Raw genomic sequence first — 15,811 nt, 5'->3', positions numbered from 1 at the left:
AACAAAAACCTCTTTTACTTTTACAGTTTTTCCTGATGTCTTGTCATTAAATTTATGCTTTGTGACAGAATTACCACTTTAAGCCATGGCAAGGAAAACCTCCATAAAACTCTGTAACAAAAATTCTTTCCTATGATTTTAGAAGAAATTTAGCCCTAAATGCTTCTTTCCACTGCTCACACCTGGAACCATCTCCTCAGCAACAAGCATATGCATGAAAAAGCTTGAAGACTGGGGATGTCACAGCCCAGTGACAACATTGACAGAAGGAAGGGGAAAGGGGGTGAATGCAGCCAAAACCAAGACTGTAAAGGAAGAGTGAGAAGCAAGTGAAAAAATTAAAGTCTCAATTGAAAACTGAAAAAGATCCATGGGAATCTATTTATTTCACTGGCTTTGGTTTCAGGAAACAGACAGATATGAGTCTGAACAATTTGCAAGGATAATGAATTTAGCAAGGACTGGCTTGAGACATGGTGGTTGCCAAGGAAGGAATGATGATATAATGAAGAGGCTGGCAACGGGCAACTGATTTTTCATAATGTGGCTCAGACAACACTTGCATACATTCTATTTTCCAACTGTTGATCATGCAAAACACGTAGCAGCATTTGCTTTTCTTAAGACTCTCCAGGAGTCAGGGATGGATGGACAGTCATCATATGAACATTGCAGTACAGTAAAGATATTAAGAAAATCTGTACTCCCTGTACTGTCAGAGATGCAAAAGAAATATCATGTGCAGAATTTTACTTGACAGATCCAAGATAGTGAAATTAGAATACTTTATCTGAAGTAATGAATATAAAAAGCCTCACATAAATTTATTCATGTGCTTTTCATACTATTCAGCAGTTAGAAAAACAGACAGAAAATGGAAATTATGGGTGGTTTGTGGCTTTGTATACAGCAATGGAGAAACTGAATAGCAAGAAGAAAGAAATTATATTTACATTTTTAATAATGCTTCTGGTGACACATAAAACTAAGCAACTAAATAGCCTCTTAATGTGATCCTTTGCCATCCGTAGGATGGTTCCAGTAAGATGGTTTTCTGTTGCTGCCTTCTTTTAGCTCCCACAAAATATTTCTGTCTTTGCCATCAGTGAGGGCTTGCAATAGGTCTCTGTGGATTGATCTGGGGCCATTTTAGGATCCGAGTTTGTTAATTATATTTCTCCAGCAATAATTTCAGTCTTCACTTTAAAGTCCTTCGTTGATTTTAATTAATCCTGTGTAAGCTTCCAAACATTTCTTTTCGATAACAACAAGCTGCTTATAGCACAACAACCAGAAAATTCCACACTTACTAATGCAGCTGGAAATCAAATGTACTGTAACTTGTAGTAATTGCTTTGGATGTACTGTCAGTGGCCCAAAAAATGGGTAAGTCTGAAGCAAAATAGAGGAGCAAGACATCTTGTTACAAGTTGCAAATTAGGACATTGTTTCAAGACTTTAGATTTCTATTTTTCTTGCAACTTGTTTTTGTTATTAATTAATTTTTGGATGATGGCAATATACCACATATTGATACATCATGTTAAAGATACTAGAGCTAATTCAACACAGATTAAGTAACAAAGCTAATATAGAATAACTGTCTGTTGTACTAACATTGCAGTAGCTTAAACACCTTGATATACATCATCCTGTGAGCTGTTGGAATAGTGTTTAAGTTAATAAAATGTACAGCATAGAAATGGACTACGACCCCTTCATCGATAGAACAAAAAATTATTAACTGGATAGTTATATTTAGCTATAGCTTTAAAAACATCACTTAGTTGAACTGATGTTGCAGCTGATGAGTACTTCCAAATAAAATATTTCTAATATCTTTTCCTGACAGAATTAAAGGTACTTTATCTACACAGGAAAAAACCTTGCCTGAATTACTCACTTTTTGCACCTAATGCTATTCATGAAGAATGTCAAAAACCCAACTAAGCAGACTATGACGCTTTTCCCTTTGACTGCTGCTCTGCTACAACTTGTAAACATTCTCCACTGCTACAGAGAGGAGCAGTGGTGAGTGTTGCTGCTTCCTGCCATTGCAGAGCATGTTTTAACAGAGCACAGCATCGCAGAATGACTAGGTTGGAAGAGACCTTCAAGATCATCGAATCCAACCATGCCCCAACACCTAAAATAAACCATGACACCAAATGCCACATCCAGGGATGATGACTCTACCACCTCCCCAGGCAGACCATTCCAATACTCTATTACCCCTTCTGTAAAACTTTTCCTAATATCCAACCTATATTTCCCTTGGTGCAGCTTAAGACTGTGTCCTCTCATTCTGCCAGTGCTGCCTGGAGGAAGGAACCAACCCCCACCTTTCAGGAAGTTGTAGAGAGTGATGAGGTCACCTCAGAGTCTCCTTTTCTCCAGGCTAAACAACCCCAGTTGTTCCTCACAGGGTTTGTGTCCCCAGCCCCTCACCAGCCTCGTTGCCTCCTCTGGACTCACTCAAGCATCTCAATGTCCATCCAGGACGTTTACCTCATCAACTCATCTTTCGGCACACAGGGGCAGTCTGTCTGGTTTCTACTTGGCTACATACACTTTTAATAACTGCATTTTGATCATGTAAAAACCATTACTAACAAAAAAATCCTAAACCAACAAAACCACAACAAACTAAAAACCCCACTAGCAGGAAGAAACCAGCCTGCCTGCCAGAACTGCCATGCCATGCTCCTGTTTGCTCACTTCTGTTCGCTGCACTTCCTAGAGCCCTCTTTTAATCACCCCACAGCTCGCTGAGGAGAGCCCCACCCTGCACCTGCTTGGCAAATGAGCATGAGGAGCTCAACTGCTCAGTGCTCTTTTAATCACCCTGCTGCTGGCAGAAATGGAGAGCTGCACTGATATGAGGTACAGACAATTAGGAAACATCCCGTGGCAATCTAAGGAGCTTTACAGCTCATTTTGATAGCAATAGGATCGTGATATAATTTATTTTAACACTTGTCTTACCAGTCATTTCTTAAGGAAACCAAATGATCAGTTGGTGCAGGTACCTGGATTTCAGCAGAAATACAAGGAACAATCTGAACACAAACGTATGTCATTTACAGATACGGAGGATAACTTGCTAAGGAGAATGAAGCCCTCAGTTTCCCTGGCTGTTGTGAGTAATCATCAATGGTACCTGGTTCTGTGGGGTACTAGGTAGCAACAGCATCACACAATACACAGGATTTCACATCCGAAATTATAAAACTGCATTTACAGCTGCCTGATTTGAGATGCAAAATAGGTTTCCCTTAAAAGTTAAAGAGCCTTCATAAGACGCACATAGGACCAAGAGACTGAAAAGGTTTCACTACCCCTTGGCAATAATATTGATACTAGTAGGAATTCAACACATTAAAAAAAACTAAACCCAAGCACTAAGAAAGCCAGGAAAAAGAACTTTTGCCAAAGTTATAAATAAAATTTTTCAGAAAGGACAACTTTTAATAATATTTGGACAGAATTCAAACTAAGACCCACCTCTTATTAGAAATAATGTAATTTATAGCAGTCCTTATGTTTAATATTAACTCTGAGCTGAATTTTTAACACAATTCCCAGTCTGAATGGTCTCCTAATACTTCATGCTTGGAAAGACTTAATTTTTTTGAAAAAAATTTTAACCAAATATTATCATGATCTTAATTTTGGCTTTAAGAAACAGATATATCCATGTACTACTTTACAGATATTAGAAGATTTATGAACTGGCCACATTTCATTTGGTGTAGTAATTCCATACATACATAATTTTTATAGACTGCTGCCTTAGAGCATCAAAAAGTGTTTCCCACTCTTCATCAGGAATTTTCTCTTTTAATAAGAAGCTATAGGCAGAAAAGTATTGAAGCTTTCTTTTTTTTTTTAACTTATAAGCATGCATCAAACCAAAGAAACATTATATTTTGTAGTAGCTGGGGAAAATAAAGGTTTGTCAAGCATCAAAAATCTATACTACTATGATGTAATAGCATAATATTATTGAGATTTTGAATGCTACTGTAAAGGCTAAGCATAATATAAATGCTTAATAAAAAATTATACTATAAAAAGTTATGGATCCATTTTAGACACAGTCTATATCTAACTACCGGTGTTCAGTGGAGCAGTTTTTGGCTACCTTGAAGGCTCTTTGCCTTAACATTAAGCCATTTAATTTATTATTATTTTCTGCAAAAATATTTAATCATATTTAATGTTTATTTGGCATTACATGTGGACAAATGCTTTGGGTAGTTATCTGTTACTCTATGAAACAGAGTCTTACAAAGACACAAATATGGTCATTTTAAGCTGTTACCACTTCAGTACTATTACTGCCCATAATCATCATAAAGTTGTCAAATGCCTTAACATATGATGATCAGAGTAATGTCAAGGCATATGGAAGGCTTTTTTTTTGCCCTAAAGCTTAAAATTCTCTTTGCCCTAAGTGCTTCTGATCCAATTTGTAAAGATAAAGCATAAGTGTGGGAATGGAAAGGGTTGTAAGGGTTCACCAAGAAAAGGTAGGCAAAGAGAGTTTCCAGGGAGGGATTAGCCCCTTACAAAGACAGGAGGGGTATCCCCAGGACATTTGACGCAGGAATGACAGACAAAGGAAGCTTAACAGAGAGAAATTTTTTTGTTACAACTGTATGGCAATATAAGACATCAGGAAAAGATGAGGTAAATGAAGGCAATTGTGTGAGCTAGTCAACAGCCAGACCTCCACAGCCCCTTCAGAGTGAGCTGCCCACTGGTGATGACAAGTGTAATCCCCTATAACAGACACAAGCAATCTGAGGCCCAGATTTTGGCTGGAAACACTGTGTTTCACTCTGCTTTGTGTCACCTTTGCCATTTAACAGATGTTGCCCATAGGGCAATTTGTGTTGTCAAAGAGCTCTTCATTAAGTGATGAACACATCTCCTGCTGGTTCCTGTGCTGAAAGGTTCAGAGCAGCAGGAACAGCCAGAAAAACCTTGCTGAAATTTCTGGCAGACTCCAACAAAATGCTTCACTCAGGACACTGATAATTCAAAGAGACAGGTAAATTTCACACTACCTATCCAACAGTATGGAAGCCTAAGAAAATAAATGCATGAGATGATGGCAAAATACTTTGTTAGCATAGACTTTCTGCAGGCTGCAAATGCACAGCCATCCTCACCCTTAACAAGCTCAAGTCCTGATCCTGTGGCCCCTTCTGTTTCCATGGCACCACCAGCTAGGTGAACAAATTTCCCTCCTGCTCAGCAGTATTGCTGTGTGTGACAACACAGAAAGGGAGGGCTGAGACAGTGCTACATCAGGCTTTATTCCTTCCCCACAGCATACTGTCTCTCTATCATTGATCCCTTTTCCTTCAAAGTACTGAAAAATGTAATGGAAATTGGATTAGAATTCTCCACACTTTGGTACTTATTTTTTGTATCCCTCCCACTACATTGAAAACAGTAAAATTGAACAGAATTCCAAAATGATAAATACACATTCTGTGTCCAAAAGGAAATTTAAAGCGTTATCTCTGTATAAAACTTCAGCTTCTGAGCAGTTAACCAACTAGCTTGCTAACCAAAGATATTTTGCCTCTGCTACTTTCCCACAAGCCATTTGTACACCTAAAAAGAATTTGATACTGAAATAAGTGTGATTCCTCATGAGAATGAAAGATTACCTTGAATCAATTGTCCTGACTAGTCAGGGTTTAGGAACCATGTTCAGGTACCTCACAGCGGCTCCTCAATGCAAAATCAAATAACATCAGGTTTCAGCAGAAAAATTAGTTCAGTATTTTCAATGCTTGTGTTCTTGTCTTGTGTCAATAGAGTGTAGGACAGTTGTAGTTTTGATGAAAAGCTGTGTGAACTTTGGATGCACAAAGATCTCTTCCATAAATACAAGTATTTTTAAGCATGAGATCTTGCCTTAGGAAGTAATAATCAAACAAAGAGCTTTTGATTTCTGTTTTAGAAAATTATCAACTTTAATTCAATTATACTGGGATTTACTGCTAGGATGGCTTTCTATTTCTTTGTTTGGTACTCCTTCCATTGACAGTGGTAGAAATGCTCAGGCAGCATCCTCACTGTAAGAATTATTTCAAACGATTCCTCCATCTGGAATATTCCTCTAGTGAAAGATGATTCATCAAACATTATCTCAGCAGATTTTAATACAATATTTAAAAATTCAGCTGCTTGCTTCAACTTCAGCAATTTCCTATTACACAGGGTAGGTGCACATTTCTGGAGCCTTCTTCATGCTAGCTGGCACAATGTCTCAATATTCAGCATTGTAAATCTGGAAACTTAACCACCTAGTCACTTCAATTTCTACTGTTATTGTTATGTTTCATTAATGCTGGGCAGTGCTTGCACAGCAAGGCCTTTCCTGCTCTCAGCAATACCACAGAGAAATTTAACATCAATGAAAAATGCCATGAAAAAAAAAAAGCCCATAAAAAACTTACAGTATCTGACATAAAATTGCACAAAAAATTAGAGACTGATAAAAAATAAAAAATAAAAAAAACCAAAACACTGAGAATAAACAAGAGGGGCTTACTACCATGAACATGGAAAATTAATGCAGCCAGCAATGAAGTTTTCAGCATGTTGAGTAGGATGTGGGGCCACACAGTTTCAAGGATGCCTGTGAGAAGGGTTAATGTACTGCACAGAGAGATGTTTTACTGCACAAGAGAAGGTTTACCCAGCTTCACTAAGCTCCATGAGGGGTGTCAGTGACTGGCAACAAGCAGACTTCATATACTCAGCTCCTGGCACGCACAGCACGACTCGCTGTCCCACAAGTGCTTTTTAAAAAAATAGCCACATTTTTGGCCTGTAAGCCAGAAACTTTAGAAAACTTCATTAAAAAAAAAAAAAAATCAGCTTCTTGTTTGAGAACTATCTATAGGAATGTGGGCAAAGAAATGTCTAACCAAGAACCAATTAATGTTAATAATTATTTCAATTCTAATATATAATTCCTATAATAATATATAGCCTTTTCAAATACAAACTAAGACAACAGTGAATAAAACCCTCAAACTATTTCTTTTCACTCCCATTCTTCCTTTTCTTAGTTAAACACAATAAGCTCATCAAAACTATTCAGAAGAGGAAATAAATATTAGCTTAAGAGGAAAAATAGTTGAGTTTTAAGCCACAGTGATTCCAAAATCATCCTGAGCAATCTGGAAACCCTACTACCCCACAGTGCACACTCCATGAAGAATGGCAGAAACTATTGGGGTAACGTTTTTTATTGTGACAGGGATTTAATGTGCTATTGTCCTCGACTTCCCTTTTAAGAAGGTTATTTAATTTATGATTTGGATGTCAAACCAGTTTGTAGTGTTGTCATTAGCATCATTAATAATATCCCACTCTCCAGGAAGTGGACATCAGTCATGTGGGAGGTCTGTGCACATTAACTTTGTCATTCTTTTGATGTCAGAATAACCTCTGGAGGTATTCCAGATCTATAATAATAATAGTAATAATAACAATAATAATAATGTCATTGTAAAACCTTATTTACTAAGAAATAGCAGACCACAGAGTATATGAAGCATGTGGAACCTGTATTCATCTTTTGTTATCATAAATCATTGGTGGTGAATTGTGATGCTTAGCCTAGCAACAAAATTTGCAAATATATACAAATCAAAACACTTTTAGAGAGTTAGTACAGAAAAAAATTCTTTTCTTGATAGATGAGTTTAGAAGTCTTAAGAGTTGTGGTAAAGGTTGCATCTTATACTGGACTGACAGAATGACTTACTGAGCTTTATCAAGATAACATTTCAAAATCTATTATTAGCTAGATCTTTTTCATGCTTAATTTTGAGGTGGAAAAATCATGGAAATGTCAATGAAAGACAGAAATATCTCTATGCTAATGTCAATGGTGTACATTAGAAAGATTAATTTTAACGTCCTATATAGCTTGACAATAATTCATTGATCTATTTACAGCAATAATATTTTATTTAGTCAATGGAGCAAAAATAAAAGCATAATTATAAGCCAGTGTTCCATTAATAGCAAGAGAAAAGAATCCTGCAGAGCCACAGTCATTTTTATATTCTGACTTTTTTTTTAAAAAAAAAGAAAGCAAAAGAAAAAACTACTTAAATTCCCCAGTTACTCTGTATCAAAAGAGAAAAAAAATGTACCTCACAAATTGCTACTACACAGTTCACCTCGGGAGATTAACTTTCCTTTCAAGTTCTTTTGGCATGATGGAGAAACTGGTCAGAGCAGCATATTAGTAAAAGTGGTAAAAGCAGTAAAAATTCAGGGCTTCCATTAAATGGGAAGGCTCAGCAGAATGACCACACAAAAAGAATTATTTGGAGAGAGTGAACTTTGTGAAATTTCAAGGAACCAAGCACAGCAGTAAGAATAAGGGGACACTTAGATGAGGGCATTTAGATGATTCATTTAGATGAACAAAATGAAACAAACAGCAAAGCAGAATGGAAATCAGACAAATCTCAAAATCAGTGGTTTTTGGTGCATCTGATCCAAATCAGCATCAAAATGTCATTGTTGATCAAGAAAACTGATACTGAAGTCACTTCATATCTCTGCATCCTTTTTTATCATTCTACTTCAAATCAACCTTTAATATCAGCCTTTATTCACCTTTTTTTCCATCACTTGTATTCTGCTTTGGTAGCAAAATGGAGATCCTGATGGGGAGCATGACAGGAACCTCTGTTCCAGTTCCCACTCTCGTTGAGACAGTGGCTGTAATTCTACCCTAATCTTTTAGTCACAGCCTCTCCACTGAGGACTCCAGTGGGACATGAATATCCCCTGATCAAGTCCACCTGGACCCCTAGAGCAAGCGAAAGAGAAACTTTGATCAGGGACAGGGTAGAATTGCGGCTCCTATTTCTACCTGCTTATCCTGTCACATCTCTTTGTTGAGCATGACCAGCCAGGGTCCATGAACTTGCTGGACATGTTCGAGGACCAGATGATCCTCTGGGTGTGCTCTCCATGATGCTTCCTTTTGCCTCCCTGTTTTCATTTTTTTTTACTATAAACTCATTCTCCTTATTTTTCTCTTTTGTTGTCTTCCACATCATCTCCTTTTCCTCGTCTCATTAGAATCAAATTGTCTTTCAAGGAGGTGGAGTGGGAGGGGAACAGAAGGAGTTGATGCCTGCTCCATCAGTAGCCAGCAGTAGTGGGAGGGAGAACCCCAACCATGAGCCATTAGTGGTGCCCAGAGCTGCCAGACTCGAGCTGGCCCTACCTCCCTTCTCACCCCACTCGTCCCATGGAGAAAGGCCATGGTACATTTTCAGAGGCTGTACTACACCAAGACAATGCACTGTGATGGGTTTGCCTTACAGGTGACACGTGCCATACTTTGAGCAGCACTTCTCATTTTTGGGCAGGAAATCCTCTCCCCTCATGCAGGCAAACCCTGTCTCCCTCCTTGTTCTGCCTCCAGCACACTCTCCTCCAGTGCAACACATACACCTGAGCTCCGGGGCAAATATCTGAACAGAAAAGGATTAGTGCTGTAAATGAGATGGGTTTATAACAGTTCAGCTTACACTGATGGAGGTTTTTCATCATATTGATATTTTGTGATTTTCTTTTCGTTAACAGGAAAATTTTCTAAATAAAAGCTGCAGTTTATCTCTTGACATACTCAAGCAGGGGAAAAAAAAGTATTTTAAATAGCTGCGAGAAACTCTTCTCATCTTATTCAAAGTAAACGGTTAGAAAGCCACTTACCCCCAGTTGCCACAGTAATTTCACGTAGAAAATGTCCGTAAAATGGAAAATCAAAGGACAGATTCACCCTCTGAAAGGAATAACAGCAGAAAATAATATCAATATTGAGTAGAACAGTAAAGTAAAAAAAGATGAACAGTCATCCACTTCAAATATCTCTTTCATTGCTTTTTATTTTTCACTGGAGCCTTGTTATTCTTAATTTGGAATTGCCAGTAGCTAACTGGAAAGAATTCTGAGGAGCACTTAAACACTTGAAGCAGTGGATCTTTATAACAGAAAACTTCAGAAAAGAAAATACATGAATAGACATTGTATCTCAATCACAAGAATAAAATTAATAAAAGATTTGTAGCGTTTCTCCTTAAAAAACTGTCGGTTTAACCTCTTTCTTAAAAGGACCCATCAATATCTAAAGCCTTAGCAATACCTATGTTTTACAGGATGCCTGCTACTTTGGCTGCTGGCTTTCTGTTGCTCTGCCATGAGATCTCACATAAGCCTTCAGATTCAGGTGCTGTCCCTGACATCCTGCTGCTGCTGCCTGGGTGCTTGTGTGATGAAGGCTGCTCACTGGAAGGTAATTCCTCCATTGAATCCATATGACACAATTTCCTAAAACTCTCTATACTGTCAGCAAGGAGATGGAATGAGGTGAAAAGAAATATTCTACAGAAACTCTACTTAACCTACTTATTACAAAATAAAATAAATAAATAACATTTTAAAAAGAATATTTTTTTTCCCCCTCCATCTGCCTGCAAGTGATTCAGCTCTATAAGCTGAATTCATAGCAGAGAATTGTAATTTGGCGAAGGAACTCTCCTCCTCAACTAAGCTCACCATAAAGCAACATTCAAATTCAAACTCATTTTACCTCTCTACCTATGGCTTTACCTTTTTCCATCTATTCCATTCCTTTCCCAAAGCTCAGTGAATGTGGCCACTCATAATTATCACCTTGTGTGTTACTTGGTTAAACTCTGAAAAATTAGTGGCAATGGCAGAAATCTCCACAGTTGAAATATAAATAATAATAAAAGTTAAATATAAAAATGATAAAAGTGCTGAAATCTCCACTGTTTAAATATAATATTCCATTAAAAACACATCTCTTCCACAGTGGCCAAAATACTAAGTATGAAATGAGCATACAGTCCATTATTCCTTCTTCTGGAGGATTTACTACAGTAGAAACTGGTGTGAAGATGGGTTGTTGGTGACTCACCCTCAACCGTAACTTTTGATGACTTCACTTAAGAAAGGGCAACAGCCCACACATTTTAAAAAAGGAGGGGGGAAGGGAGAAAAGTACTCTTTTGTCTTTGTTTTCCCTACTATTACTTCTGTCCTGTGTTTATTATTTTCAGATTGTATCTGAATACTACTTCTCTCAGGAAGAATTATATTTACATCAACCAGAAATGTTTAAAGAATTATTTAGCATGAAATTAGCAGTTGAAGACTTACAGTAACTTTAAATTAGATTTGCTTTCCATTTAAGTGGAAGACAGAATTGACAGGATTTATCAGCACATTTTTTGTTTGTTTTTAATTAGAATGCAACATCCATTTGCAATGTGTTAATTGGACTGGGTAGGTTCTAATGACCTTTTCTGTATATACATAAATATGGATGTACAACTGAACATTTCTAATCAAAAATAGCATATGCAAAAGACAGCACATGAATTAATCACACAAATGTTCTTTTACCATGTTCTACAGCTTTCACTGCTGAAGTATATGCTACATCTATGAATGCACTCCATTTAAATTATGTCCTTGCTCTACCAAACATAATTTCAAGAACTCCATTAAAACTACCAATTTTCTGACCAAATTTTCCCTCTTTCGTTTATATGCCATCCTCCATTTTACCTATTCTTTAGGTAATTATTTAACTTTCTATATCATAGTAACCATTAAACTACTTCAAGTAAAAACCATGCCACTCTTATCTGTCTTCTAAATTTCCATGATTTAAACATTAGTATAAAGATGTTTGCAACAAAAGCTGGATCCCATTCCCATGCAGGCCAGATATAGACCTCCTATTGACTTAAGTCAAAACGTGATACTTTAAGTTCTGACAATGTACAAATGTTTGACATAGCCAATTTTTTAGCATAATACTGTAAGAACAGTATATGATTCCAGTATTATTTTGAAAAACAATATTCTAACAGTCACTAAAATTTTGCTTTTATTTTGATGCTAGAAACCATATCTCATTTTTAAGAAAGAATATCCAAATTTTTCATTCATTGAAATAAAAATATTTTCCCCATGCATAAACGATAGAATGGATTGGAAGAAAAGGTTGAGTTCCTGTAAAGAGTTGAGTTCCCAAGTATGATGTATCCTGTATTCTAGTTCAGTGTTCGAGTAATCAACTCTTAGATATCTAATCTAAACACACTGAATATCAAAGCTACCTCTAAAATTTTATTATATGGTTAAGAAGATGTTGGAAATATATTGAAAAAACACCCTTACTACTAGTGTTATAAATCCTGTATTGTTAGACATTTTATTTGTTCCATTAATATATGTTTGCTGCTTTCCACAAACAATTACTATGCTGTTTATAAAGTCAAACCATCTCATGGATCCTCTCCAGGATTCTCTCCAGTCTTTATGACTTTTCTTGTAGAAGCAAAACCAACTGACAGCTTCTGGGAACTCACAGGATTATTTACTTCCAAATGAAGGAAAACACACAAATTGAGTGTAAAATTGTTAGCATTCAAAGAAACCCTGACATCATAAATAGATTCCTTAATATTTAGCATGTAATAATTTAACTCCTGGTTCTATTGTCAAATTGGAGAATGATGTTTAGAAAATATCATGTAAATCATTGAGTCACAGCAAGATATGCAAAATGGCCTTTTAAAAAGAGTAATGGCAAAGTTTATGGGAGAGAAGGTAAGAGATTGCTGCTGAGGTATGTATGATCTCAAAATATATGACTTTGTACTTGTACAGTTATAAAGATCACCTCTCTCTGTTAAACACCTTTGTTGTGTAGTACATATGGATGTTGTTTACTTGGACACACACATACAAAAAATTAATTATAGATGCATAAATAAGGAATAAAACCTTACAGGATGGTACTGTACTCTGGTACTTTTCCAACCTTTGGAGGGGGACATAAAACAGATCTGAAAAAGGGGTCTTTAAGACTCTATGCAGTGGACATGGCTGCAGCCACTCAAGTTCAAAGTCCAAGATACTTGGGTAAGCATGAAAAGAAATGGATATCAGTGCGCTAAACAGGGACCAGAGCCTTCTCTGCTGGCAGAAAGGGAGAGGGGGCACTTGACATTCAGAAGAAAGGTGAAAACCACTTGCTTTGGGGAGAAACAGTTGAAGCCCTCAAGGTTCCATTTGTCATGCTGAATGGTCCTCTACACTGATCCAAAATCCTCTATATCAGACCAAAAATACTGCCTTGTTCTAGCCTCTACTTTAATAACTTCAACAAAATGTCCCCCTTGGGATGGACATTTTAGCTGCATAATCTCAGGGATCTAATTGGAAACAAAAGTGCTTACAACAAAGACATGGAAGGGTATTACCTTTACTAATCATTAAACATGGTTTAAAATTTTTAATTTATTTATTACCTTTTCTTTTGGCATATTTCCATTTTTTCCGTCACCATAGACACAAGGATCCCACATGAAGTAGACAAGACAAAACAGAGGTCCTCACTTGTATGTACCCTTGAGGTTCTTTTTTTCTCATTAGAATCAAATTGTCTTAAGAAAATAGCTGATATACTTTTATTAAGTCTACCCCAAAGATATATAACTGTCTGAACCCTCGGCATTTATATTATCCCTGACTGCCTAAAGTCTTTTAACTATGAAGGATATATTTTTTGAATTGGACTCTCTATCAGTTACATGTGCTGGATTTATCATCTCTCTCTGCTTTTTATATTCTGACTTAAATACCACAGTATTTCTTTCTGCTGACTCTTGCATTCCTCTGAGCAGTCACCTGGCTAGGGCCAGGGAGAAAACAGATTAACAAAGGAAAAGATGAATTAAACTTGGGCATTATCTCAGCTTTAAAACTGTTAAACACACCTGCATCTTTAAAAACTGTACAACTTTTAAGTAAAGCATTCATTCACTAGATTTTGTTTTAAGCTGGTAAAACCTAAGGACTTTTTTTTGGAGATAAGTTGCTGAATGGATGAAGCAAGTCTCTTCAACTATAGTTCTGAGCTGTAATTTTTTGTATTTAACCTATGGTAATATTGGCTCTTCTGTGTATGCAACTTCTAGTCACAAGTGAGAACCAAGAATACAATCTCTAAATCATACATTATTTGATTCCATTTCTAAGGGTGTAAGCCCATTATTTTAATACCCACTTTACCAGCAGCATGACTACAATAGGTTAAATATGATTGTCATTCACACTTCAATTTATTTATTTGCTGATAACCTAAAATTGTGATCACATTATTTCTGTTACAATATGACATTCTCATGAGCTTTATCAGTTTCCCCAAAAGGAAATATAAGCGTGACACCACATATAAAACAGGAATGCAAAAATACCACATGAGAGACTTAAAACTTCATCAACTTCATCCTGAACCCAGCTCTTTTACTGTTAAACTCAATGGTAAAATTCCCCTCTGATTTCAGCAACATGAGTAGTTTACAGTTTGATAGTTTGTGATTCTTAGGAACAGAGGAAAAAATTTAATATATTTGAAGAGGCATCTCTGCAGGACTGTTACAGAAGGTTCAAAAAGTTCAAGGAATCATTTGATAACTATAGTGTAAAGACTTACGCAGCTTAACTAGAATTCAAAGATATAGCTCTGTGAACAACAGTCATGGTACTTAGTATTGCTGCTGTGTGGGTCACTGGGGAAAATATCCAAGTTAGTGAAAGAAGAAAATGATAAAATAACTCACTGCTGCTTGACGATGGGTATTGGAAAGGATCCCATGAATCTTTACTTTGTCCTTCTCCATTTGGTCTATATTCACCCACAGATCCCGGCTGGTAGAATCATATGGGCCATATGTCCTTGATGTATAATAATTATGATCTGTATCCTCCTGAAAAAGGGAAAAAACCACAGAAAAAAACAGATTTTAATGAAGATATACCTTAGTTTTATATAAAACTCACCCTTGAAATACTGTGTCCTGTTGCTTTTCAAAGAAACTCAGAAACAACAAAAAACAGAAACAGAAAAAAAAAGAAAAAGAGTAAAAATTGTAATTATGTTGCAGACAGCTCTGCTCCTAACCACTAGCAGTTGACAAGGCAGTTATCTCATACAATCATCTTATATTATGATTATAATGTTCGCTATCCCAAACACCAATCATGCAGGTTGTGTAATAACCACATCAGTGAAATCTATGGCAAAACGCTTGATGTCTTTTGAGGCAGGATGAACAGTTCCCGTAACAATGGCCACACTCTAATATGTGTAATGAAGCCATGAGAACGGATAACACCTTAAAAAATTGTCATTTTTTAACATTTCTGAACGTAATTCACTAGACTATCCCATTTAAGAACAATCAAAACATTCCTAATAGCTGTAGGTTTACAATACTATTTTATTTTAAATCTCCAAAAGTTTGGTTTACTGTAGATTTGTCCCTCCAAGACAGACAAATATACACATATTTGTGGAAGAAATCTTCCTAATTCTCGTAGTTTTAAAAAAATCAGTAGTTGCTGTCCTGCTCTGATCACAGCAGATTTTACTGCGATTACTGGTAAATTACCGTGAAGGTCTCTACCCTCCTATCTAGGAGAAAAAAAAAAGAAAAAAAGTGTGTGGTCTGAGGCAAGAAATTAAACTCCTCTCAGATTCCCAGTCTTCCTTTACTCAAACCACGCTGTTGCAACCACAAAATATTTAAATCAACAGCATTGCCAGCTTTCTGCTGAATAGCTACAAGTAATACTATAAAAGTAGTACATGCTAGAATTTCTTAGTTCTATCCTTGCTTCCTCCTCCCTTCTACGACAAAGTAAAAAA

At 36.5% G+C, this 15,811-nt stretch overlaps 1 protein-coding gene across 1 annotated transcript in view; it reads right to left on the bottom strand.

The window, feature by feature from the left end:
• PLXDC2 (plexin domain containing 2) overlaps positions 1 to 15,811 on the bottom strand; it is a 256,079-nt gene that overhangs the window by 104,803 nt on the left and 135,465 nt on the right. The window contains exons 3-4 of the mRNA XM_005518748.3: positions 14,724 to 14,870; positions 9,775 to 9,844 (exon numbers count right to left, since the gene is read on the bottom strand). Coding sequence (XP_005518805.1) covers positions 9,775 to 9,844; positions 14,724 to 14,870 — 217 coding nt within the window. The remainder of the gene's footprint in view (positions 1 to 9,774; positions 9,845 to 14,723; positions 14,871 to 15,811) is intronic.

This window comes from Pseudopodoces humilis, chromosome 1 (assembly GCF_049639895.1).
Source record: "Pseudopodoces humilis isolate 2021_Gansu_Grassland_sample_001 chromosome 1, ASM4963989v1, whole genome shotgun sequence".
NCBI classification, from domain to species: Eukaryota; Metazoa; Chordata; class Aves; order Passeriformes; family Paridae; genus Pseudopodoces; species Pseudopodoces humilis.
Note: the sequence above shows the minus strand (reverse complement) of the source record. Positions and strands in the feature narration are given on the sequence as shown.